This window comes from Ambystoma mexicanum, chromosome 1q (genome assembly GCF_040938575.1).
Source record: "Ambystoma mexicanum isolate Mex_15411 chromosome 1q, UKY_AmexF1_1, whole genome shotgun sequence".
In the NCBI taxonomy this organism is placed as follows: domain Eukaryota; kingdom Metazoa; phylum Chordata; class Amphibia; order Caudata; family Ambystomatidae; genus Ambystoma; species Ambystoma mexicanum.
The window spans coordinates 1,537,124,979-1,537,152,102 of record NC_090922.1 but is presented as its reverse complement, the minus strand read 5'-3'; the positions used below and the strand labels follow the sequence as shown (position 1 = coordinate 1,537,152,102).

Sequence of the window (27,124 nt, the reverse complement as noted above, 5' to 3'; positions counted from 1 at the left end):
TCAGCCATCCTCACATGGGATACTGGTGTGAAGAACCTTCAAACACATATTGTCACTAAGACCAATTATAGTTGTAGGAGTTTAGTTAACTGGGAAAGGGATCAATAGTAGTTACACCTGGCAGGCGAGTATACCAGGAAAGAAGATGTTTTGAAGAAGTGTGGTTGTGGCAAAAAGGTGATGTGGAAAGAACTTGTTAATTCAATTATTTTTACAAACTATTGCATTACGAAAGGTAGTTGCTGTACTATCCTGACTAAAGTATTCCATGGACGAATAAGTCTGATATGCTAGTAATTACAATTGCCTTGGTTTATGAACTTGTGTTTTGTGAGAGGGACATGTGTCTTACCAAAAAGGATAACATGGAAGACAACAATTGCTTTGATTTTTGAGCAAGTGTTTGTATTTATTTATCTTATTTATGTATTGGACATTTGTATGGTACCTATACACAGGTGTTTCCAGGCACCACAGGACAAGGGGGGTGGGGGCATGGGAATCATAAGAATACAATAAGAACAAATAAATGGCTATATTGGCCTTGTGACAATCCTACCCTGCAAATGATGACAAGGTGATACGTGCAAGTGGGAGGAGGAATAGAGAGAAGTGCAAGAGTGGGGTACCCCCACGGCCGTGGGCCAGGCAAGTGCTGGTCATGCCAAGGCAGCAAGCGCCAGGGGAAAGAGGGGCGAGGTAAGCAAGAGTGCCGTGGACAGGAGGACTGGGTTGGGATAGTCCGGGAAAGTGCAGGCAGAGGATGCTGTGAGGGACTGGTGGGGGGTGGTCTGGTCCCTGTATGAAGGGACCAGGCCCCAGTCGCAGCGGCAGGTTGGAGAGTTTAGCAGGGGAGAGGGAAAGAAGAGGAGAAAAGGAAGATCATGAGAAGTTTCCAGAACTTAAGAAGATCCAGCCAAGTCTGAGGGGGGAGGGTAGGCTGTGTCAGAAGGAGGTGCCAGCTGAGGAGAGGCATCTACCTCCCACTCTGTTTGGAGAAACATTTGACCTGCAGAGAGTTGGAGCCAGAAAACCAAAGAATTCTGGCTGGGAGGTATTTTGGGAGAGAAAGCTGGATTTAGAGAGGTCCCAGGCAGCCTTGTGGATGATGCAAAGGGTTTTGAATTTGATCCTTGCAATCATCGGGAGCCAGTGGAGAGATTTTACGGCTAGAGAGGCTGTCCCTGGGCTTGAGGCTAAGGATACGTTTGCAGTCCTATTCTGGATTAGTTGGAGGGAGCGAGGGGAGGAAAGAGGAAGGTTGAGGAAGAGGCTGTTGCAGTAGTCAAGCCTAGAGAGAACCAGGGCTCTGGAGACATTGAGATTCTGGGGGAACGTGAGGAAAGGTAGATGAAGCTGAAAATTGGACTTCTTGGCAAGGTCTATGATGTGTGGAGAGAAGGAGAGAGAGGAGTCATAGATGATCCAAAGGTGTATTGCCTCACAAGTGGGTGAGGGCAGGGGCCCAAAAGTCCGACCACCAGAGAGTGAGGGGGACACTAGGGGCAGGCCTCCCAATGAGAAGGATCTCTTTCTTGCTGGAGTTGAGGCAGAGATCATGGCAGAGCACCATGCCTGAATAGCAGTCAGGATGTCAGTTATAAGGCAGGAATAGGAGAAGGAGGAGGTAGGGGAAGGAAGCTGGAAAGAGAGCTGTGTGTAGTCTGTGTAACACTGGAAATGAGGGGATTAGGTGGAGATCAGGTGGGCCAGAGGGGCCAGGTAGATGTTGAAAAGCGATGGCGATAGGATAGATCCCTGACAGACGCCACAGGTAGAGAGCGAGGTGGAGGAGAGAAAAGGACACATTTGATCTTGGGATGGTCTGTTAGAGAGGAAACAGGTAAACCACGCCAGTGCTCTATCCATGATGCCTAGGGTACCATAAAGATGGTTTATGAGGATGGAGTGGTTGACAGTGTCAAAAGCAGAGGAAAGATCAAGAAGGATCAAAACAGAAGGAGTGTTGAAGTCCAGATTAGAGAGTAGGTATTCAGGAGAGCATTTTCATTGTGTAGGGTCAGTTGGGGGATGTCCAGATTCTCCATGAGTTTGCCCAAGAAAGGGGTGATAGAGATAGGTTGATAGTTAGCCGGGCAAGAGGGCTCAGCAGACAGGTTTGTTAGGAGAGGATGCACAAGCGAGTGCTTGAGGGGTTGAGGGAAAGAGCCTGTGGCAAAATAGTGTTTGCAAATGTCCGCCAAGGGAGGGGCAAGAGTGTCAATGTTGTCTTTGCTTGTTTTTTAGGAGCAGGGTAGCCCCTGTTTATAGAAGACTTTCACAGAGTGGACTCGAGAGATCTCATCTGGTGCAATGGTAGAGAGGGAGGTGAGTAAGGTGATGCAGTGGGGGGTTCCGAAGAGGTGAACCAAAGAGGGAGGTGGGGGGGAGCAGATGACAGAGAGGACAGGATGTCAAGTGTTTTGGAGATAAAGTGGGTGGCCAGTGCAGATCAAAGGGCCTGGGAGGGAGGAGGAGAAGAGGAGACTGCGGTAGGATTGGCAAGTTCCTTGTAGATTTTGGAGTTCAGCTGTGTTATTTGTGGCTCCAGAGATGCAGGCTTGGACCGAACCCTCTTCTTGGAGCAGATGGAAAGACAGTATTGCTTTTGGAGTAGACAGCAGGCCAGTTTGTCCAGAAGAGCTAGATGCCTGCCGCTTCTGCTCTGCAGCTTTGCACTTTGGTTTCAAAGCAGATAAATCAGAGTCATACCAAGAGTTGCATTTAGAGGTAGGCTTCATGTGGATCCTCATGACAGGTGCAAGGATGTCCAGGGTGTTAGTGATAGAAAGCTGGAGGTTAGTTAGGATAGAGTCAGAAGAAGAGTCCAAAGTAGGGGACGGGGAGGAATGAAGGAGAAAGCAAAAGCAGCGACTGACACATGCTTCATTGGTTGAACGACGGCGAAGGAGACTGGCAGTACGGAGGAACTAGACTGGGGACAGGGGAGGTCAAGGAAGGAAGAGAGGAGAGAGCGGTCCGACCAGGAGAGTGGGGTATTGAGGGGATTTCGAAAGATGGATGTCTGTCGAGAAAAGGGAATCCAGGGTGTGCCCTGCAGAGTGCATTGGGCCAGGGGGAGGATAGTGAGGGAGCGAGTGTTGCAGAGGTCACGGAAGAGAATGGTGGCCACATCAGGGGAGTCGAGATGGATGTTGAGGTCCCCAAGGAAGAAAGGTTTGGGGGAGGAGGCAAGAAGAGAGGAGAAGAGGCCAGCCCATTCAGAGAGGTAGAGGGAGGAAGGACCAGGGGGTCTGTAAATGGTAGCGAGAGTCACAGAGAAAGAAGGGCAGACAGACAACCTGCAGACTAGGTTTTCATAGGAGGAGTAGGATTGAGTGGGGATGATGACATGTGACATGTGAAAGAGACATTTACTTTACCAAGTGGAAGGACACAAAGGAGGGAAAATACTTGTTGTGTTGAACTGAACAAAATTCTGTTGAATTAGAACGTTTCCAAGGGTATTTCTAAATTGACCCAGGTGAAGGGACCCTAACCCTGGTCACAATGAGCCCTTTTTAAAACCTATAAGTTTGACATTTTTCACTGTTTTGTTGAACTGAAGACAGCCAAATATTCCTTGTGTTATTTTGTTGTATGTATTAGTGTGAGGGTCAGAGGCTTTCTGAACACTAGCTCATCTTGCTTTAGTTTTAGTTGCTAGGTGGGGACAGCCGTCTGAGGATAGGGACACATGGGCGTTTATCTCACCCCTTTTCATTTAATAAATGGCAAACATTGAGAAAACGATACCTTTGTGTCCATCTTGCATTTCTGAGCCCTCACATCGCTTATGTAGAGGAACACTATGACATGAAGAAGAGCAAGGCATTTAAAGAAGTGGAAACTGAGTCTAACATTAGAATGCACTAGAAAGGATCTTAATGGCTTTCAATAGATTGAGCCCAATTTCTAATCCAAGATCCGGAGTGAAGTAGCTCTCTGTGTTCGCGAGGGTCGGAGCCTTCACACAAGGTGAAACATTTTGAAGCCTTGTTGCCATTTGTAAAGAATAGTGTTGTGAATACTGAAGCTATTAGAACTAAAACATTGCTGCAGGAGCAAGGGCACAGCTAAGGCAAGCACCTGGGAGATGGCCCCGCATGAATGGAAAGATATCAGGGCGATTTGGTCTTTGCCGCTGGCTCGTTACCAGAGGTTCTGGAAGCGCAGCTACTAATGACCTATTGGCAATATTTCGCAATAAGCTTAGTTCCTTTCTTAAATTTATATGAAGGGAAAATGGTGCAAATACAGACCCAAACAAGTTTTCAATCAACTTTGAGAGTGCAGGATTGGGGGGGTGAGTGGGGCTTGTTCTAAAATGTCTGGGTATGGATGAATATCCTATGGATCTCCATAAGTCTGACCCTATATTTTGAAGTACCACTTTGGAGCGTCTCTATAATGTCATAATAGAACATTGTCTTACTCCCCAAAGGTCACATTACTCTATTATTGTCGCCATTTGCAAGAAAGGGGCAGAGGATATCGCGCATGTTAGGGGGGCAGAGGATATCGTGCATGTTAGGGGGGCAGAGGATATCGCGCATGTTAGGGGGGCAGAGGATATCGTGCATGTTAGGGGGGCAGAGGATATCGTGCATGTTAGGGGGGCAGAGGATATCGTGCATGTTAGGGGGGCAGAGGATATCGCGCATGTTAGGGGGGCAGAGGATATCGTGCATGTTAGGGGGGCAGAGGATATCGCGCATGTTAGGGGGGCAGAGGATATCGCGCATGTAAGGGGGCAGATTAGATTGCGCATGTTAGGGGGGCAGAGGATATCGCGCATGTTAGGGGGGCAGAGGATATCGCGCATGTAAGGGGGCAGATTAGATTGCGCATGTTAGGGGGGCAGAGGATATCGCGCATGTTAGGGGGGCAGAGGATATCGCGCATGTAAGGGGGCAGATTAGATTGCGCATGTTAGGGGGGCAGAGGATATCGCGCGTGTTAGGGGGCAGATTAGATTGCGCATGTTAGGGGGGGCAGATGACATCGCACATGTTAGGGGGGCAGATTAGATTGCGCATGTTAGGGGGGGCAGATGACATCGCGCATGCTAGGGCTTGATGGCATTGCTAAATGACGCATCTAAATCCCTTCGGAACTTTCCGCATGGGTGAGCACCAGACTGTCAAGAGCAAGTGCTGGAGATCCAGTGTGCCCTCCGCGAGTTGAGGGGGAACGATTGAAGAGGCCCTCCCCGTACACCTACTTGTTGGTAATGCCACAGGCGGGCATAGGGCACCCTTCTACGTCACATTCATTGATTTATCCTCTGCATTTGTCTGTTTGGATAGTGGATGGAGACCACTTATGCGAGATTTTGTGATCACACAATATTTCGGGGGGTCTCCTGGACACATAAGGATTGAGACACGGGGACTCTAAGGAATGTGGGGAACTACATCTGCATTTCCCACACTTTGGGGAGCTATGTTAGTTATTCTATTGATCAGGGGTCTACAAGTGTTGGCTCTCCAGATGTTTCGGAATACAACTCCCATGAGTCCTAGCGAGCGTAGTTAGTGACGAGGGATCCTTGGAGGTAAAGACCAAGTGATACAGTCACTCTGCGCATGTGCCCCAAAGTTCCTAAGAGACGCCAATGAAGCCAATTTCTAATCAGCCGACACATGTTTCGAGCGCAGCTTCTTCTAAGGCTTATAAGTCCTTGTGCACTCTCGCTTATTGAGTTCACACACATTTCAAATCCAAATGTCGTCAATTCACCATTCACGTCCCGCACAAATCACATCATTCCGCGCTTAGAAACCTCTGGGTATTAAGCGCGTTATAAATACCCTATCATACCCTATCATATCATTATATTTCCTCGCTAATTGCAGAATGCCACTCGGAATCGCCTTTCGGCTTCTAACTCATGACATTGTCCTCCTGGAAGAAACCCCCAATCCATCAAACTTAAAAGGAATCCCTATGTATATTGCCTTTACTCACTGGCCATGGGAAAGAAAAACCGAGTTGCAATGCTCATCAAAGCAGAAACGAAGGCAAACACAGCATATACTGAAACCGACTCGAACGGAGGCCCGTGCTTAGCCCACTCGATATCAACAGCAATAAACATCACACAATTAACTTTTGCTCACTGACATGCATAATAAAACATTCCATGCCTCCCTGAAACTTGAGGAGAACCATCTCCGGTTCCGGAAGCACCTCAAAACCTTCCTCTTCGCTTCTGCTTTCTCTCTCCCTCTCCCCTCTCCCCTGCTAAATTCTCGACTGAATTTGCACCAATCTGCAACTGGGCCACTCTCACCGACCTCGGTCCTGGGCCCAGTCACTCTTCACTTGCACTGCCTCCCTGGCAACCCCTGGACTGCGGGACTGTCTCTGTATCACTACAGCCCCCCGACCCCCTCTCCAGCACTTGTCTGCACTTACCTTGCACTTGCCACCAGCTGGCCCTATTTATTTATTATTTTATTTCTGTTCTACTATTTGTATTGCACTCCCCCCTCTCCCTTCCCCTTGCATTTTTCCCTTCCCCCTACCCCTGCACTTGCGCGGTCTGAATGACACCTGGCCTAGTAGGATTGTTGTCTGTCTTCCCTTTGTTCCCCCCTCCCTGCCTCATCGCGCCTTGAAACACTTGTGTATAGGCGCGTTACAAATGCCATATCATATCATATCATGCCCCCTCCATGCACTTTTCCCCTCAGTCTCTCCCATACACTTGCGCGTTCTCAATGTCACTGGGCCTAGTGAGATTGTTGTTTTGTTCTCCCCTGTACCCCTCCCTTGCCTTGTCGCGCTCTGAAACACTCGTGTACGAGCGCGATAGAAATAAAATATCAACATCAATATCAATTCTATTGGGCTACAAGGATCGAGAAAAACATATTCAACATTTGTCAACAAAGATACACCCTTCATCTTAGTTGAACAGCAACTCAAATATGGCTTAGCCACTAACCCACCGACCCACGAGGTTGGTAACTACCTGAAATTAAGGAGTGCAATACACAACCACATGGCAAAGAACCAGACATTAAAATAAGATCGTCGAGGACGTTCTGCTGAACCCCCAAATGGGCACTTGGTCATCAATCTAGATCCCGCCCAATGGGAACAGACTTATAAGTGCAGCAAATCCCACACCCTACTCTTTGCACTACACAGAGCTTTATGGTCACCAGAGAGAATGCACAAGGCCAACATTATGGAGAGCCCAAAGTACTGGAGATGTAAAGATCCTCAGAATGTGGGCTCAATTTAGCATATGTTCTTTGTCACCCCATGTTTATCCATATTCCGGAGAGAGGTAGCACAGTCTATCATGGACATACTGCAGTTGAACCCAAATATGTCTCCAATGGAACTCTGTATCAACACCCTAAAGAAAGAGAGCTCCCTGACCCCCAAGAACACAGAGCTTCCAGACTCATGACTAGCAGCGGTCATCAAATGTATTACCTCCTTTTGGAAAAGGGGAGGAAGGATAGCTCAGGGGCAACACATTTGTTTTGGAAGCAAGATAACACAGGGTAACACAGGCTTCAATCCTGATTCTGCGCTTAGAAACCACTCGCTGGTATTAAAGCAAGTTATAAGTGACCAATAAAATAAATACATCAATAAAAACCAAGAACCGCCGTCTCACAGATTAGGGTGGATCTCCACAAGCTTGTCCCAAAGATTGGAAAACCCACTTTGTCGAGATCCAACTTGAATAGCAAACTTTACATGTGTATGGAACCCTCTGGAGCATCCAACCTAGTGGCCCGAGCAAATGTCAAAACCTGGAGGGTCGTAAACCCCCATAATCCAACATCCTCCATACACATTTCAATGTGTTTTACATTTTGTGTTCATCCTCCCCTGAACGTGCCATTCCTAAACACACTGGATTGCTATTGGTCAAGTGAAATCTCGGATGCACTAGGCCGTTCCACATGTTCCGTCCCCCCCCAACTGGTGAACGCAAACACATTCCACAAGGCTGCCAAGCCTCGCCTCCTGTGGCCCCCCGACTAGACTGACTTAATAACCTACAACTACACAAGAAACATTCTGTGGACCGCCTCCATTATCCAGATCACATGCTCAGCACACCACACCTCATTTAGACCCCGGACACAGATCCTACCAAACATCCTCCTGACCAAGCACTACTCCCACTCTCTAAAAAGAACTACAGACATGAAGGCCTCATATTTCTCAGGTTTCCTCTCCTCATCTTCCTGTGCTCTGCTCTACTCTCTCCTTTCACCCTTTCTCGTTCTCTTCGTCTCTGCTGAACCTACAGCTCCCAAACAAGTCCTGAAGAAGGCATACAACGGGCGGCCAACCCTATTCCATTTAAGCATTACTCACAGATTATAAACAGAGTTTCTGTTGTTATCATATTATAAATGTGTAATGTATAGATTCTGTTTCCGCTACTAAAAACAATCCAATAGGGAACTCCTCTAACACTACGGCTCTGATTATAAGTTTGCCAGTATCCAGTTGGTTTTACCAGCCGATACCTCCAGACAGCGCTTACTGTCTGCGCTGCAGATATCCTGGTATTACCTGGATATTACTCGCAGAGGAATGCTGGTAAATTCACATTTTCATGGAGTCCCATTCGACTCCATGAGATGGGATTCAGGTATTTGTTTACCGGTAGGGGTCTGAACTCACAGCAGGTCAGGCCTGTCGGGTGATCCGTGGCCCCCGCCAGCAAACTTGAAGTGTGATGTTCTGGTAAAAATGCCAAAGCCAGAATTAGCAGCATTTTTCCTGGACCGGCACACTTGTAATGAGGCTCTAACTCTCACTTGTTCAAGATGTTTGCTCCGTTGTTCTTCATATCAGTATCACCCTGTAATTGTGGCACTGCTTGTATACCAGCTGTTTAGCTCTTTCTCATTCCACCCGCCTATACAATTACTGCGCTTACGATTAAATGTTTGTTGTTCTATTGTAAAACCTCAATCAAATATTTTCTAAATCTCAATTGTTTTTGTTTTGTGTCTTTTCACAGTTAATACTTTGGAGTGCATTGCGTGCAATCGGGTGAAGCTACTTGCCAAGTGTTATAATGTTGCCACGTGCGCGGCTGAGGAGAAGCACTGTATGACCAAAGCCCGCGATGTAAACGGTAAGAAAAAGTGCGGGCCACGAGGCTCCGCCTCTGATTCTTCAGTTAAAACTTCCAGTGGCGTGTCCAGACTCTTTTGACTGGGGTGGCCCAAGTGGGGCACTGACTTCTACAAGGGTGGCATGAGTGCACACACACACTTAATGATCGTAGTTTAGGATAATGGGGTGGCCAATCAGATTCCAGGGGTAGAACGTGCCAGAAAAGGCCACGCCCTTGACACGCCACTGAAAACATGTCTTTTCTTCCTAATGCTTTCTAGTGCTTTCCCTTACCTCTGACACTAAGGGGGGGGGTATGGGTTTCTCAGTAACAGTAATTACAGTGGTATTTGCAAAACACCACTAGAAATACCACCTGCCGGATTGAGGACTTTGAAGCATTATCTCCTGCAGAATTCCCGTAGAATACTGTTGGCGTTATAGTCCTCTTACAAATTGCAACTTAAAGTCCTATTTTTACCTCCACAAAAAAGGTGGAGATAAATATTGAAAATTGGCCCCAAAAGCATTGTCAACTATTTCTCCAGGTTCTTCCCATCAAGAAAATACAACTTTATGCACTGGTGGGGGAAATGCATCACTTACAGTTGGAGTTCATCGTGCCACAACTGTGCCTTTCATGGACAAGGAGGGCATCAAAGAAAGCTACCTTCTCACCCCCTTAAACTGCCTGGCCCCGCAGACACTCTTTCTTCACTGGATTGTGAGCCCAGGGACAGCTCATCCTTTAAAGCAGGTCAGGACAGTCTTTCTTCACTGGATTGTGACCCCGGTGACAGCTCATCCTGTAAAGAAGGTCAGGACAGTCTTTCTTCACTGGATTGTGAGCCCAGGGACAGCTCATCCTGTAAAGCAGGTCAGGACAGTCTTTCTTCACTGGATTGTGACCCCGGTGACAGCTCATCCTGGAAAGAAGGTCAGGACAGTCTTTCTTCACTGGATTGTGAGCCCGATGACAGCTCATCCTGTAAAGCAGGACAGGACAGTCTTTCTTCACTGGATTGTGACCCCGGTGACAGCTCATCCTGTAAAGAAGGTCAGGACAGTCTTTCTTCACTGGATTGTGAGCCCGATGACAGCTCATCCTGTAAAGCAGGACAGGACAGTCTTTCTTCCCTGGATTATGAGCCCAGTGACCGCTCATCCTCGAAAGCAGGTCAGTACAGTCTATCTTCACTGGATTGTGAGCCCAGGGACAGCTCATCATGTAAAGCGAATCAGGACAGTCTTTCTTCACTGGATTGTGAGCTCAGGGACAGCTCATCCTGTAAAGCAGGTCAGGACAGTCTTTCTTCGCTGGATTGTGAGCCCAGGGACAGCTCATCCTGTAAAGCAGGTCAAGACAGTCTTTCTTCACTAAGATTGTGACCCCGGTGACAGCACATCCTGGAAAGCAGGTCAGTACAGTCTTTCTTCACTGGATTGTGAGCCCAGGGACAGCTCATCATGTACAGCAGATCAGGACAGTCTTTCTTCACTGGATTGTGAGCCCGATGACAGCTCATCCTGTAAAGCAGGACAGGACAGTCTTTCTTCCCTGGATTATGAGCCCAGTGACCGCTCATCCTGGAAAGCAGGTCAGGACAGTCTTTCTTCACTGGATTGTGAGCCGAGGGACAGCTCATCCTGTAAAGCAGGTCAGGACAGTCTTTCTTCGCTGGATTGTGAGCCCAGGGACAGCTCATCCTGTAAAGCAGGTCAGTACAGTCTTTCTTCACTGGATTGCGAGTCCAGGGACAGCTCATCCTGTAAAGCAGGTCAGGACAGTCTTTCTTCGCTGGATTGTGACCCCGGTGACAGCACATCCTGGAAAGCAGGTCAGTACAGTCTTTCTTCACTGGATTGCGAGCCCAGGGACAGCTCATCCTGTAAAGCAGGTCAGGACAGTCTTTCTTCGCTGGATTGTGAGCCCAGGGACAGCTCATCCTGTAAAGCAGGTCAGGACAGTCTTTCTTCACTGGATTGCGAGCCCAGGGACAGCTCATCCTGTAAAGCAGGTCAGGACAGTCTTTCTTCGCTGGATTGTGAGCCCAGGGACAGCTCATCCTGTAAAGCAGGTCAGGACAGTCTTTCTTCACTGGATTGTGAGCCCGATGACAGCTCATCCTGTAAAGCAGGTCAGGACAGTCTTTCTTCGCTGGATTGTGAGCCCAGGGACAGCTCATCATGTAAAGCAGATCAGGACAGTCTTTCTTCACTGGATTGTGAGCCCGATGACAGCTCATCCTGTAAAGCAGGTCAGGACAGTCTTTCTTCGCTGGATTGTGAGCCCAGGGACAGCTCATCCTGTAAAGCAGGTCAAGACAGTCTTTCTTCACTGGATTGTGTGCCCAGCGACAGCTCATCCTGTAAAGAAGGTCAGGACAGTCTTTCTTCACTGGATTGTGATCCCGATGACAGCTCATCCTGTAAAGCAGATCAGGACAGTCTTTCTTCACTCAATTCTGGGCCCTTGTGACAGCTCATCCTGCAAAGCAGGCCAGGACAGTCTTTCTTCACTGGATTCTGAGCCAAGTGACCACTCATCCTGCTGAACAGCAGATGCCACAGGTGGCCAGAGGGCAGGTCAGGAAAAGTCAGAAAAGCTCTGGGGTACACCAGTAGCAACACAGCTTAATTTATCTTAGTATCAGTTTTAGATTATACAGCCAGTTGTTAATATATATATTTAGTTAAATCAGGTTAAGTGCATTCCCAAACATATTGATGATGGAATGGCTTGGATCAATGTACTTGAGCGCAGAAGTGGTGGAGGTGGTGGATCACAAGCTGACGTTATTGCGCATCGACGCCACCGCTCAGGTTCCCACTGGTTGCGCCACCCTCGCCTGCGTATCGGTGCTGCCCTGAATGCTGCCCTCACACCTGGGCGATGTTAGTGGTCACTCCTCTTCCGAGGGTAGTGTCACGGCTATCAGCTCTTGCACATAATGATGGCGGAGGAGAGGGCTAATACTGCAGTAGTTCGCCTATCCTCACTGCTCGTCTTATCACTTTTAACGAAGGGCAGTGGGCTGTGAGGATTCTTATATGCCTTCCCATTCCATAATTAGGAGTGGTTTATCTGTGCCCCCCATACTTCTTAGTATTGGCACACCCCCCTTGCCAGCCAAAGAAGTCAGATTGGAAGAACCACTGTTGCCCGCATCACCAGTGCCCTGCGATGCATAATCACCCATTCCAAGATGATGACTATGCAGGAGTTGGCCCTCAAGGTCCTCCAGAGCGCTTGTAGCCTGAAGTAAGCCGCAGTGTGATCGGTGGGTGACCACCTGGCTGGGCCAAGAGCCATTCCACCGGGAAGTGCCATCTTCTTGAACATAACACAAATCCGGAGACCGTCTAAGGGTTGAATCTCCTTGAAGCACAACCTCCCATGTCCAGATGGTGAGGTCAGCCTCTAAGGTCACCGTCTCTGCAAGAGCGCCTGAAACTTGCGTTGTGTCCTCACCGGCGACCATATTCTTTGCAACCCAATTTCTAAGGTGCTCATCCACTTCACTGACCCAAGCACCATCAAGCTAGGATGAGCAATGTTCAGGGGCTAAAGTGTTTCCACAAAACCGTGTGTGGCACGCTGCACTGATGCCCCAAGACCATGTTAGGACCAGTAACCAGTAGGCAGCTGGAAGCATGAAGAATCCAGGCAGGTAAATGTTGCTATCACCCACATCCCGCATGCCCCTTTATGCACAAGAACCCATTACAAGATGGTGTGCCGTGGACCACAATGCCCTCCATGTCACACTGAGCACCTGCACCCGGCTGCGTGTCAGTGGTGATGTTGGTGGGTCACAGAGCAGCTCAGAGAAGGGAGGGGAGACCAGGATTAAGCTTCTTTGCCTCTTCCGTCATGGGCCCCTCCCCTCCATGTGGCCATGAACACTGCCATGTCAGAATGGACATATGATTATCCCACCAGATGAAGGTGTGCGAATGACCATCTTAAACCTCTAGATCCCTAGTCTCTCTGAGATATAAGCATGTGCGAGGACTGTTCACACTTACAAACCTCCCATGTACCCTGTAGCCAAGCCCAGTCGATCCAGCTAGAACCCCACCCTACCCTAACCCTACAGAAGACCCGGAGGATGACCTTGAAGCCCCAAGACTTCAACCCCTTCCACAGCCCTCTCGATCCAGCATGAATGCTTGCCGTCTCTGTCCCGCCGCTCTGAGACCCCACACCCCGCAGAGCATCCCCTTCTTGGGTTCCACTTCCTTTAACAGCCGAATCACCTCTACAGTAAGGGCTCTGTCACTCTCCCCATTGCATGCAATTCTAGATCTAGCTAACAGGAAGTTCAGTCCATTAGCTGGACAGCAAGCATGCACTCTCTCACCTCCACGATATGGAGTCGCTGGGCCTCTCCCAACACATTTCTAAAAATAAATGTAGAGATCAAAAGTTTGGTAGCATCAAAAATAAGAAAGACACGACCGGAAGTAGCATTACATAGCATCGTTCCTAAGTCACTACGAAAAATATGTTTACAATATCACTATAATGTGATATACATTTCATACACTAATGGATCACCACATGTATCGTTAATATCAGTGTGTATAGGCCTATATTACCAAATTACTGTGAATGCAAGGCATGGTCAAATGATAATGATGTGTTATTATATAGCACTTAAGCTTAAGCGCTTTATATAGAACAGATATACACACAATATCACCCAACCTGTGTTGGTACTCATTTATCAACCTCATAAGGATAAAAGGCTGAGTTAGCATTGTTGGGATTCCAACCTGCAACGTGCAGATCAAGCACACACATTGCAGTAGCAAGCGCTCAACCCACTGAGCTATCTTAACACTACAGTAAAATGACGAATTACATGTCTGAATGTTCTCAAAGTCAGAAGCAGATTACACTCTGTAGTGGGTACCATTGAACTGGTAACTGTGAGATTGAATAGCAGGCCAGTTCATCTGCAGGACTGGTGCGACTTTGAGAGTCAGGCCATTAGCCCTTGAAGAAATAAGAATACATTGATTTGCTGAGTTCAACATTAACCTTTTGCGTTTAAAAAAAAACATCTTTCCCAGCGGGTATGCTCTCTCTCACTTCTCATCCTCCAGAGAGAGCCATGTGTAGTTTGGCTGAATCAGTAGAAACACTGGAGGAGAGGTGACTGGTGCAGTGGGATACAGGGGTCGGCAACCTGTGGCACTGCACATGCTTTGGACTACGACTTCCGTGATCCATAAACACTGACAATGCTGGCAAGGGCTGATGGGACTGGTGGTCTGAAACATCAGAAGTGCATAAGCTTCCAGCCTGCTTCGCATAAACAGTAATCAGGAAACAAGGTAAGAGACCATGGGCCTGATTTGCAAACATTTTTCAATGGGACTGACCCATTTCAAAACATTTTTGTAAATCAAGACCCATATGTCGGCGAGAGAGGCTAAGCTTGAGTGAAAGGGATGGGGCACACTGTTGCACCCTCGCTTTTAGTGCTTTCCATAACATTAACATTGTGTGTTACTTTCTTTCGTGTTAAAGCAGACTCTGCTCTTTTGCCTTCCCCATTACCCTGAAAAAAAGAACATTACGATTTCACACTAGCTGATGCCACCTTCATGTTGTGAGCCAGAACAGCTACAACTTTACCTCTGCTTGAAATCCCATAAAACAATTAGATTGCACCGTGGCCTAAAGGCACCAAACACCGTTTGGATGGCATGAACAAACAAAAGCAAAGCTAGGTTCTCTGGGGACAGAGTCTGCGGAAACAGTGGCTCCCACTGCCCAGCTTGCGTGTTGTGCTTTTTTTAATAAACCCATTCTCCAGTCCAGAGGTCGCTGGAGGTCATCAGAGGTCGCAACTGTGACCACAGAGGTCACACTTGCGACATCTGGCGACTCCCAAATGACGTCCCTATGTGTTTCCAGAAAATGTGTCTAGCAAAACTTTAATAAGAGGTGCACTTTGAAACTGAATGTTTTTCTTTTGTATGTACTTTCTTGGCTGACTTTAGGGAAGCGTCTCCACTGGTTTGGCTGACTTAGGGAAGGGTCTCCACAGGTTTAGCTGACGTTAGGAAAGCGTCTCCACAGGTTTGGCTGACGTTAGGAAAGCGTCTCCACAGGTTTGGCTGACTTAGGGAAGGGTCTTCACAGGTTTAGCTGACGTTAGGGAAGCGTCTCCACAGGTTTAGCTGACTTAGGGAAGGGTCTCCACAGGTTTAGCTGACGTTAGGGAAGGGTCTCCACAGGTTTAGCTGACTTAGAGAAGCATCTCCACAGGTTTAGCTGACATAGGGAAGCATCTCCACAGGTTTAGCTGACTTAGGGAAGCATCTCCACAGGTTTAGCTGACTTAGGGAAGCGTCTCCACAGGTTTAGCTGATTTAGGGAAGGGTCTTCACAGGTTTAGCTGACGTTAGGGAAGCATCTCCACAGGTTTGGCTGACGTTAGGGAAGTGTCTCCACAGGTTTGGCTGACGTTAGGGAAGCGTCTCCACAGGTTTGGCTGACATTAGGGAAGCGTCACCACAGGTTTGGTTGACATTAGGGAAGTGTCTCCACAGGTTTGGCTGACATTAGGGAAGCGTCTCCACAGGTTTAGCTGACGTTAGGGAAGCGTCTCCACAGGTTTGGTTGACATTAGGGAAGCATCTCCACAGGTTTGGTTGACATTAGGGAAGCGTCTCCACAGGTTTGGTTGACATTAGGGAAGCGTCTCCACAGGTTTAGCTGACGTTAGGGAAGCGTCTCCACACGTTTAGCTGACTTAGGGAAGGGTCTTCACAGGTTTAGCTGACGTTAGGGAAGCGTCTCCACAGGTTTAGCTGACTTAGGGAAGGGTCTCCACAGGTTTAGCTGACGTAAGGGAAGGGTCTCCACAGGTTTAGCTGACTTAGAGAAGCATCTCCACAGGTTTAGCTGACATAGGGAAGCATCTCCACAGGTTTAGCTGACTTAGGGAAGCATCTCCACAGGTTTAGCTGACTTAGGGAAGCGTCTCCACAGGTTTAGCTGATTTAGGGAAGGGTGTTCACAGGTTTAGCTGACGTTAGGGAAGCGTCTCCACAGGTTTGGCTGACGTTAGGGAAGCGTCTCCACAGGTTTGGCTGACATTAGGGAAGCGTCACCACAGGTTTGGTTGACATTAGGGAAGTGTCTCCACAGGTTTGGCTGACATTAGGGAAGCGTCTTCACAGGTTTGGCTGACGTTAGGGAAGCGTCTCCACAGGTTTAGCTGACATTAGGGAAGCATCTCCACAGGTTTGGTTAACATTAGGGAAGCATCTCCACAGGTTTGGCTGACATTAGGGAAGCGTCTCCACAGGTTTGGCTGACGTTAGGGAAGGGTCTCCACAGGTTTGGCTGACGTTAGGGAAGGGTCTCCACAGGTTTGGCTGACTTAGGGAAGCGTCTCCACAGGTTTGGTTGACATTAGGGAAGCATCTCCACAGGTTTAGCTGACTTAGGGAAGCGTCTCCACAGGTTTGGCTGAGGTTAGAGAAGCATCTCCACAGGTTTAGCTGATTTAGGGAAGCATCTCCACAGGTTTAGCTGACGTTAGGGAAGCATCTCCACAGGTTTGGCTGACGTTAGGGAAGCGTCTCCACAGGTTTGGCTGACGTTAGGGAAGTGTCTCCACAGGTTTGGTTGACATTAGGGAAGCGTCTCCACAGGTTTAGTTGACGTTAGGAAAGCGTCTCCACAGGTTTAGCTCACTTAGGGAAGGGTCTCCACAGGTTTAGCTGACGTTAGGGAAGCGTCTCCAAAGGTTTGGCTGACGTTAGGGAAGCATCTCCACAGGTTTGGCTGACATTAGGGAAGCGTCTCCACAGGTTTGGTTGACATTAGGGAAGCATGTCCACAGGTTTGGTTGACATTAGGGAAGCGTCTCCACAGGTTTGGTTGACATTAGGGAAGCGTCTCCACAGGTTTAGCTGACGTTATGGAAGCGTCTCCACAGGTTTGGTTGATATTAAGGAAGCGTCTCCATAGGTTTGGTTGACGTTAGGGAAGAGTCTCCACAGGTTTAGCTGACTTATTGAAGCATCTCCACAGGTTTGGCTGACGGTAGGGAAGCATCCCCACAGGTTTGGCTGACGTTAGGGAAGCGTCTCCACAGGTTTGGCTGATGTTAGGGAAGCGTCTCCACAGGTTTGGCTGACATTAGGGAAGCGTCACCACAGGTTTGATTGACATTAGGGAAGCGTCTCCACAGGTTTGGCTGACATTAGGGAAGCGTCTCCACAGGTTTGGCTGACGTTAGGGAAGTGTCTCCACAGGTTTAGCTGACATTAGGGAAGCCTCTCCACAGGTTTGGCTGACGTTAGGGAAGGGTCTCCACAGGTTTGGCTGACGTTAGAGAAGCGTCTCCACAGGTTTGGTTGACGTTAGGGAAGCGTCTCCACAGGTTTAGCTCACTTAGGGAAGGGTCTCCACAGGTTTAGCTGACGTTAGGGAAGCGTCTCCACAGGTTTGGCTGACGTTAGGGAAGCATCTCCACAGGTTTGGCTGACATTAGGGAAGCGTCTCCACAGGTTTGGTTGACATTAGGGAAGCATCTCCACAGGTTTGGTTGACATTAGGGAAGCGTCTCCACAGGTTTAGCTGACGTTAGGGAAGCGTCTCCACAGGTTTAGCTGACTTAGGGAAGGGTCTTCACAGGTTTAGCTGACGTTATGGAAGCGTCTCCACAGGTTTGGTTGACGTTAGGGAAGAGTCTCCACAGGTTTAGCTGACTTAGGGAAGCATCTCCACAGGTTTGGCTGACGTTAGGGAAGCATCCCCACAGGTTTGGCTGACGTTAGGGAAGCGTCTCCACAGGTTTGGCTGATGTTAGGGAAGCGTCTCCACAGGTTTGGCTGACATTAGGGAAGCATCACCACAGGTTTGGTTGACATTAGGGAAGCGTCTCCACAGGTTTGGCTGACATTAGGGAAGCGTCTCCACAGGTTTGGCTGACGTTAGGGAAGTGTCTCCACAGGTTTGGCTGACATTAGGGAAGCGTCACCACAGGTTTGGTTGACATTAGGGAAGCGTCTCCACAGGTTTGGCTGACATTAGGGAAGCGTCTCCACAGGTTTGGCTGACGTTAGGGAAGTGTCTCCACAGGTTTAGCTTACATTATGGAAGCATCTCCACAGGTTTGGCTGACATTAGGGAAGCGTCTCCACAGGTTTGGCTGACGTTAGGGAAGGGTCTCCACAGGTTTGGCTGACTTTAGGGAAGCGTCTCCACAGGTTTGGTTGACGTTAGGAAAGCGACTCCACAGGTTTAGCTGACTTAGGGAAGGGTCTCCACAGGTTTAGGTGACGTTAGGGAAGCGTCTCCACAGGTTTGGCTGACGTTAGGGAAGCGCCTCCACAGGTTTGGCTGACGTTAGGAAAGCGTCTTCACAGGTTTGTCTGACATTAGGGAAGCGTCTCCACAGGTTTGGCTGACATTAGGGAAGCGTCTCCACAGGTTTGGCTGACATTAGGGAAGCGTCTCCACAGGTTTGGCTGACGTTAGGAAAGCGTCTCCACAGGTTTAGCTGACTTAGGGAAGGGTCTCCACAGGTTTGGTTGACGTTAGGGAAGCATCTCCACAGGTTTGGCTGACGTTAGGGAAGCGTCTCCACAGGTTTAGCTGACGTTAGGGAAGCGTCTCCACAGGTTTGGTTGACATTAGGGAAGCATCTCCACAGGTTTGGTTGACATTAGGGAAGCGTCTCCACAGGTTTGGTTGACATTAGGGAAGCGTCTCCACAGGTTTAGCTGACGTTAGGGAAGCGTCTCCACACGTTTAGCTGACTTAGGGAAGGGTCTTCACAGGTTTAGCTGACGTTAGGGAAGCGTCTCCACAGGTTTAGCTGACTTAGGGAAGGGTCTCCACAGGTTTAGCTGACGTTAGGGAAGGGTCTCCACAGGTTTAGCTGACTTAGAGAAGCATCTCCACAGGTTTAGCTGACATAGGGAAGCATCTCCACAGGTTTAGCTGACTTAGGGAAGCATCTCCACAGGTTTAGCTGACTTAGGGAAGCGTCTCCACAGGTTTAGCTGATTTAGGGAAGGGTCTTCACAGGTTTAGCTGACGTTAGGGAAGCATCTCCACAGGTTTGGCTGACGTTAGGGAAGTGTCTCCACAGGTTTGGCTGACGTTAGGGAAGCGTCTCCACAGGTTTGGCTGACATTAGGGAAGCGTCACCACAGGTTTGGTTGACATTAGGGAAGTGTCTCCACAGGTTTGGCTGACATTAGGGAAGCGTCTTCACAGGTTTGGCTGACGTTAGGGAAGCGTCTCCACAGGTTTAGCTGACATTAGGGAAGCATCTCCACAGGTTTGGTTAACATTAGGGAAGCATCTCCACAGGTTTGGCTGACATTAGGGAAGCGTCTCCACAGGTTTGGCTGACGTTAGGGAAGGGTCTCCACAGGTTTGGCTGACGTTAGGGAAGGGTCTCCACAGGTTTGGCTGACTTAGGGAAGCGTCTCCACAGGTTTGGTTGACATTAGGGAAGCATCTCCACAGGTTTAGCTGACTTAGGGAAGCGTCTCCACAGGTTTGGCTGAGGTTAGAGAAGCATCTCCACAGGTTTAGCTGATTTAGGGAAGCATCTCCACAGGTTTAGCTGACGTTAGGGAAGCATCTCCACAGGTTTGGCTGACGTTAGGGAAGCGTCTCCACAGGTTTGGCTGACGTTAGGGAAGTGTCTCCACAGGTTTGGTTGACATTAGGGAAGCGTCTCCACAGGTTTAGTTGACATTAGGAAAGCGTCTCCACAGGTTTAGCTCACTTAGGGAAGGGTCTCCACAGGTTTAGCTGACGTTAGGGAAGCGTCTCCAAAGGTTTGGCTGACGTTAGGGAAGCATCTCCACAGGTTTGGCTGACATTAGGGAAGCGTCTCCACAGGTTTGGTTGACATTAGGGAAGCATGTCCACAGGTTTGGTTGACATTAGGGAAGCGTCTCCACAGGTTTGGTTGACATTAGGGAAGCGTCTCCACAGGTTTAGCTGACGTTATGGAAGCGTCTCCACAGGTTTGGTTGATATTAAGGAAGCGTCTCCATAGGTTTGGTTGACGTTAGGGAAGAGTCTCCACAGGTTTAGCTGACTTATTGAAGCATCTCCACAGGTTTGGCTGACGTTAGGGAAGCATCCCCACAGGTTTGGCTGACGTTAGGGAAGCGTCTCCACAGGTTTGGCTGATGTTAGGGAAGCGTCTCCACAGGTTTGGCTGACATTAGGGAAGCGTCACCACAGGTTTGATTGACATTAGGGAAGCGTCTCCACAGGTTTGGCTGACATTAGGGAAGCGTCTCCACAGGTTTGGCTGACGTTAGGGAAGTGTCTCCACAGGTTTAGCTGACATTAGGGAAGCCTCTCCACAGGTTTGGCTGACGTTAGGGAAGGGTCTCCACAGGTTTGGCTGACGTTAGAGAAGCGTCTCCACAGGTTTGGTTGACGTTAGGGAAGCGTCTCCACAGGTTTAGCTCACTTAGGGAAGGGTCTCCACAGGTTTAGCTGACGTTAGGGAAGCGTCTCCACAGGTTTGGCTGACGTTAGGGAAGCATCTCCACAGGTTTGGCTGACATTAGGGAAGCGTCTCCACAGGCTTGGTTGACATTAGGGAAGCATCTCCACAGGTTTGGTTGACATTAGGGAAGCGTCTCCACAGGTTTAGCTGACGTTAGGGAAGCGTCTCCACAGGTTTAGCTGACTTAGGGAAGGGTCTTCACAGGTTTAGCTGACGTTATGGAAGCGTCTCCCCAGGTTTGGTTGACGTTAGGGAAGAGTCTCCACAGGTTTAGCTGACTTAGGGAAGCATCTCCACAGGTTTGGCTGACGTTAGGGAAGCATCCCCACAGGTTTGGCTGACGTTAGGGAAGCGTCTCCACAGGTTTGGCTGATGTTAGGGAAGCGTCTCCACAGGTTTGGCTGACATTAGGGAAGCGTCACCACAGGTTTGGTTGACATTAGGGAAGCGTCTCCACAGGTTTGGCTGACATTAGGGAAGCGTCTCCACAGGTTTGGCTGACGTTAGGGAAGTGTCTCCACAGGTTTAGCTTACATTAGGGAAGCGTCTCCACAGGTTTGGTTGACATTAGGGAAGCATCTCCACAGGTTTGGCTGACATTAGGGAAGCGTCTCCACAGGTTTGGCTGACGTTAGGGAAGGGTCTCCACAGGTTTGGCTGACTTTAGGGAAGCGTCTCCACAGGTTTGGTTGACGTTAGGGAAGCGTCTCCACACGTTTGGCTGACATTAGGGAAGCGTCTCCACAGGTTTGGCTGACGTTAGGGAAGTGTCTCCCGAGGTTTGGTTGACGTTAGGGAAGCGTCTCCACAGGTTTGGCTGACGTTAAGGAAGCGTCTCCACAGGTTTGACTGACGTTAGGGAAGCATCTCCACAGGTTTCACTAACATTAGGGAAGCGTCTCCACAGGTTTGGTGGATATTAAGGAAGCGTCTCCATAGGTTTGGTTGACGTTAGGGAAGCGTCTCCACAGGTTTAACTGACTTAGGGAAGCATCTCCACAGGTTTGGCTGACGTTAGGGAAGCATCTCCACAGGTTTGGCTGACGTTAGGGAAGCGTCTCCACAGGTTTGGCTGACGTTAGGGAAGCGTCTCCACAGGTTTAGCTGACGTTAGGGAAGCGTCTCCACAGGTTTGGCTGACATTCGGGAAGCGTCTCCACAGGTTTGGTTGACATTAGGGAAGCATCTCCACAGGTTTGGTTGACATTAAGGAAGCGTCACCACAGGTTTGGTTGACATTAGGGAAGCATCTCCACAGGTTTGGCTGACATTAGGGAAGCGTCTCCACAGGTTTGGCTGACGTTAGGGAAGTGTCTCCACAGGTTTAGCTGACATTAGGGAAGCGTCTCCACAGGTTTGGTTGACATTAGGGAAGCATCTCCACAGGTTTGACTAACATTAGGGAAGCGTCTCCACAGGTTTGGTTGATATTAAGGAAGCGTCTCCATAGGTTTGGTTGACGTTAGGGAAGCGTCTCCACAGGTTTAGCTGACTTAGGGAAGCATCTCCACAGGTTTGGCTGACGTTAGGGAAGCATCTCCACAGGTTTGGCTGACATTAGGGAAGCGTCTCCACAGGTTTGGCTGACGTTAGGGAAGAGTCTCCACAGGTTTAGCTGACTTAGGGAAGCATCTCCACAGGTTTGGCTGACGTTAGGGAAGCATCCCCACAGGTTTGGCTGACATTAGGGAAGCGTCTCCACAGGTTTGGCTGATGTTAGGGAAGCGTCTCCACAGGTTTGGCTGACATTAGGGAAGCGTCACCACAGGTTTGGTTGACATTAGGGAAGCGTCTCCACAGGTTTGGCTGACATTAGGGAAGCGTCTCCACAGGTTTGGCTGATGTTAGGGAAGTGTCTCCACAGGTTTAGCTGACATTAGGGAAGCATCTCCACAGGTTTGGTTGACATTAGGGAAGCATCTCCACAGGTTTGGCTGACATTAGGGAAGCGTCTCCACAGGTTTGTCTGACGTTAGGGAAGGGTCTCCACAGGTTTGGCTGACGTTAGGGAACCGTCTCCACAGGTTTGGTTGACGTTAGGGAAGCGTCTCCACAGGTTTAGCTCACTTAGGGAAGGGTCTCCACAGGTTTAGCTGACGTTAGGGAAGCTTCTCCACAGGTTTGGCTGACGTTAGGGAAGCATCTCCACAGGTTTGGCTGACATTAGGGAAGCGTCTCCACAGGTTTGGTTGACATTAGGGAAGCATCTCCACAGGTTTGGTTGACATTAGGGAAGAGTCTCCACAGGTTTAGCTGACGTTAGGGAAGCATCTCCACAGGTTTAGCTGACTTAGGGAAGGGTCTTCACAGGTTTAGCTGACATTATGGAAGCGTCTCCACAGGTTTGGTTGACGTTAGGGAAGAGTCTCCACAGGTTTAGCTGACTTAGGGAAGCATCTCCACAGGTTTGGCTGACGTTAGGGAAGCATCCCCACAGGTTTGGCTGACATTAGGGAAGCGTCTCCACAGGTTTGGCTGATGTTAGGGAAGCATCTCCACAGGTTTGGCTGACATTAGAGAAGATTCACCACAGGTTTGGTTGACATAAGGGAAGCGTCTCCACAGGTTTGGCTGACATTAGCGAAGCATCTCCACAGGTTTGGCTGACGTTAGGGAAGTGTCTCCACAGGTTTAGCTGACATTAGGGAAGCGTCTCCACAGGTTTGGTTGACATTAGGGAAGCATCTCCACAGGTTTGGCTGACATTAGGGAAGCGTGTCCACAGGTTTGGCTGACGTTAGGGAAGGGTCTCCACAGGTTTGGCTGACGTTAGGGAAGCGTCTCCACTGGTTTGGTTGACGTTAGGGAAGCGTCTCCACAGGTTTGGCTGACATTAGGGAAGCGTCTCCACAGGTTTGGCTGACGTTAGGGAAGTGTCTCCCGAGGTTTGGTTGACATTAGAGAAGCGTCTCCACAGGTTTGGCTGACGTTAAGGAAGCATCTCCACAGGTTTGACTGGCGTTAGGGAAGCATCTCCACAGGTTTGACTAACATTAGGGAAGCGTCTCCACAGGTTTGGTTGATATTAAGGAAGCGTCTCCATAGGTTTGGTTGACGTTAGGGAAGCGTCTCCACAGGTTTGGCTGACATTAGGGAAGCGTCTCCACAGGTTTGGCTGATGTTAGGGAAGCGTCTCCACAGGTTTGGCTGACATTAGGGAAGCGTCTCCACAGGTTTGGCTGACGTTAGGGAAGCGTCTCCACAGGTTTAGCTGACTTAGGGAAGCATCTCCACAGGTTTGGCTGATGTTAGGGAAGCGTCTCCACAGGTTTCGCTGACATTCGGGAAGCGTCTCCACAGATTTGGTTGACATTAGGGAAGCATCTCCACAGGTTTGGTTGACATTAGGGAAGCGTCTCCACAGGTTTGTCTGACGTTAGGGAAGGGTCTCCACAGGTTTGGCTGACGTTAGGGAACCGTCTCCACAGGTTTGGTTGACGTTAGGGAAGCGTCTCCACAGGTTTAGCTCACTTAGGGAAGGGTCTCCACAGGTTTAGCTGACGTTAGGGAAGCGTCTCCACAGGTTTGGCTGACGTTAGGGAAGCATCTCCACAGGTTTGGCTGACATTAGGGAAGCGTCTCCACAGGTTTGGTTGACATTAGGGAAGCATCTCCACAGGTTTGGTTGACATTAGGGAAGAGTCTCCACAGGTTTAGCTGACGTTAGGGAAGCATCTCCACAGGTTTAGCTGACTTAGGGAAGGGTCTTCACAGGTTTAGCTGACATTATGGAAGCGTCTCCACAGGTTTGGTTGACGTTAGGGAAGAGTCTCCACAGGTTTAGCTGACTTAGGGAAGCATCTCCACAGGTTTGGCTGACGTTAGGGAAGCATCCCCACAGGTTTGGCTGACATTAGGGAAGCGTCTCCACAGGTTTGGCTGATGTTAGGGAAGCATCTCCACAGGTTTGGCTGACATTAGAGAAGCGTCACCACAGGTTTGGTTGACATAAGGGAAGCGTCTCCACAGGTTTGGCTGACATTAGCGAAGCATCTCCACAGGTTTGGCTGACGTTAGGGAAGTGTCTCCACAGGTTTAGCTGACATTAGGGAAGCGTCTCCACAGGTTTGGTTGACATTAGGGAAGCATCTCCACAGGTTTGGCTGACATTAGGGAAGCGTGTCCACAGGTTTGGCTGACGTTAGGGAAGGGTCTCCACAGGTTTGGCTGACGTTAGGGAAGCGTCTCAACTGGTTTGGTTGACGTTAGGGAAGCGTCTCCACAGGTTTGGCTGACATTAGGGAAGCGTCTCCACAGGTTTGGCTGACGTTAGGGAAGTGTCTCCCGAGGTTTGGTTGACATTAGAGAAGCGTCTCCACAGGTTTGGCTGACGTTAAGGAAGCATCTCCACAGGTTTGACTGGCGTTAGGGAAGCATCTCCACAGGTTTGACTAACATTAGGGAAGCGTCTCCACAGGTTTGGTTGATATTAAGGAAGCGTCTCCATAGGTTTGGTTGACGTTAGGGAAGCGTCTCCACAGGTTTAGCTGACTTAGGGAAGCATCTCCACAGGTTTGGCTGACGTTAGGGAAGCATCTCCACAGGTTTGGCTGACGTTAGGGAAGCGTCTCCACAGGTTTGGCTGACGTTAGGGAAGCGTCTCCACAGGTTTAGCTGACTTAGGGAAGCATCTCCACAGGTTTAGCTGACGTTAGGGAAGCGTCTCCACAGGTTTCGCTGACATTCGGGAAGCGTCTCCACAGATTTGGTTGACATTAGGGAAGCATCTCCACAGGTTTGGTTGACATTAGGGAAGCGTCTCCACAGGTTTGGCTGATGTTAGGGAAGCGTCTCCACAGGTTTGGCTGACATTCGGGAAGCGTCTCCACAGATTTGGTTGACATTAGGGAAGCATCTCCACAGGTTTGGTTGACATTAGGGAAGCGTCTCCACAGGTTTGGCTGACGTTAGGGAAGCGTCTCCACAGGTTTGGCTGACGTTAGGGAAGCGTCTCCGCAGGTTTCTTTGTGACTCCAGTTCAGTTACTATCCCGGGTGTTTAGTGCAGATTCTTAGCTTTATTTGATTTTAGCAATCTGGGAAGCGATGTTTCACCACACAAGTAACACACATGCTACAGATGTGTCCAATGTAAAAGTAACACCAGGAAACAACCTGCCCAAGTACAAAGCACACACATGCTGAACCATGACGATAAAAACATCAACTATGACCTCAAAGCCTCATTTCTACACATGTGCAAAAACATGCCCAACTCACTGAGGATGCCAATCCATCATCACCCGGCCCACGCCCAAAATCTTGCATCAACCAAGACACCATTACATTCCCGTCCAGAATTGCTGCAAATGTGCCTGCCCGTGCCCAAATCACACAGAGTACCATTCGGTCCGTCGGCAGTCAGCATTTCTGTACATGCACTTTGATGAATGCTTGGATGTCATTCCTTCTCTCCTGGGGACAGCTCCTTCCCATGAGACCAGGAGGCCGCTACCCAATAGTCACCATGTGTGTGGTACTCAGCGGGTGGATCTCATGGGGAGAGATACTCCTGTGGGTCTAGGGGTGACTGGCCAAGACGAACACAGTATGCCCAAGAGATATTCCCACCTCCCTCATCTTTCTACGCCTCTCAATATCCAACAATCCCACACACTTCCATGCATCTTTGTAAAATAGATGGCCTGACCACCGAAAGTACTGAGATGAGGAAGAGTAGGGATTACCTGTGGGAATCACCTACAGAAACTGAGATGAAGAAGAATGTAAGAAACCCATGTTGGAGTAATAACATCAATACCGACACTAGGAGGAGAGTGCGCAGCAATGCAGAGTGACCCATGGAGCCAGCATGAGCATTCCAGTCAATGTGAAACAAACAGGTAAGCTCCACCGATAAAAGGGAAAAAGGACTTTACAACCTCTCAGATCCTTACAGGAGGAGCTGGGAAATTTGAATGTGCCTGAAATTATGGAGACGCCAGGAGTGCAGGAGTGGAGACATTTGGGTTGCAGGCAGAGGCGTTCCTGGTAAACCCGCTGTGGACCGACCAATGAAGGAGGCAGAAAGCCAGACAACTAGCTGACATGGAGAGCCGGTGTGTGAGTCAAGCTAGAAGCACAACGTCCTGCAACAGGGGAATGCAACGAGGATGCATTGGTTCCTGGCACGATTACGAGACGGGGAGAGATGCCCACGGACAGCCAGAGGTTGCCAGTAAGGAACCTGGAGAGGTCCGGATCACTGTGACAGTTGTTGAGAACCATGAGGGGTGGACAGGTCAGAAGAAATTGGTCTTGAACACACAACAAGTAATGAATAATCTCCAAACCCATCTTCATAGTCACAATATCTTTCAGGCGATTATAGCAGGTCAAGAGAAGAGAATCTCACGGATCGGGGACCCAAACCCATTTATGAAGATTTGCCTCCAAACCCATCTTCATAGTCACAGTACCTGTCAGGAGATTATAGCAAGTCAAGAGAAGAGAATCTCACGGATCAGGGACCCAAACCCATTTATGAAGAGTTGCCTCCAAACA

The 27,124-nt window shown here is 49.2% G+C and overlaps 1 protein-coding gene across 1 annotated transcript in view; it reads left to right on the top strand.

Annotated features, from left to right (window-relative positions):
* Positions 1-27,124, top strand: part of LOC138522777 (weak toxin 2-like) — a 129,914-nt gene that overhangs the window by 34,924 nt on the left and 67,866 nt on the right. Inside the window, exon 2 of the mRNA XM_069635404.1 lies at positions 9,008-9,124. Within this exon, the coding sequence (XP_069491505.1) occupies positions 9,008-9,124 (117 nt within the window). The remainder of the gene's footprint in view (positions 1-9,007; positions 9,125-27,124) is intronic.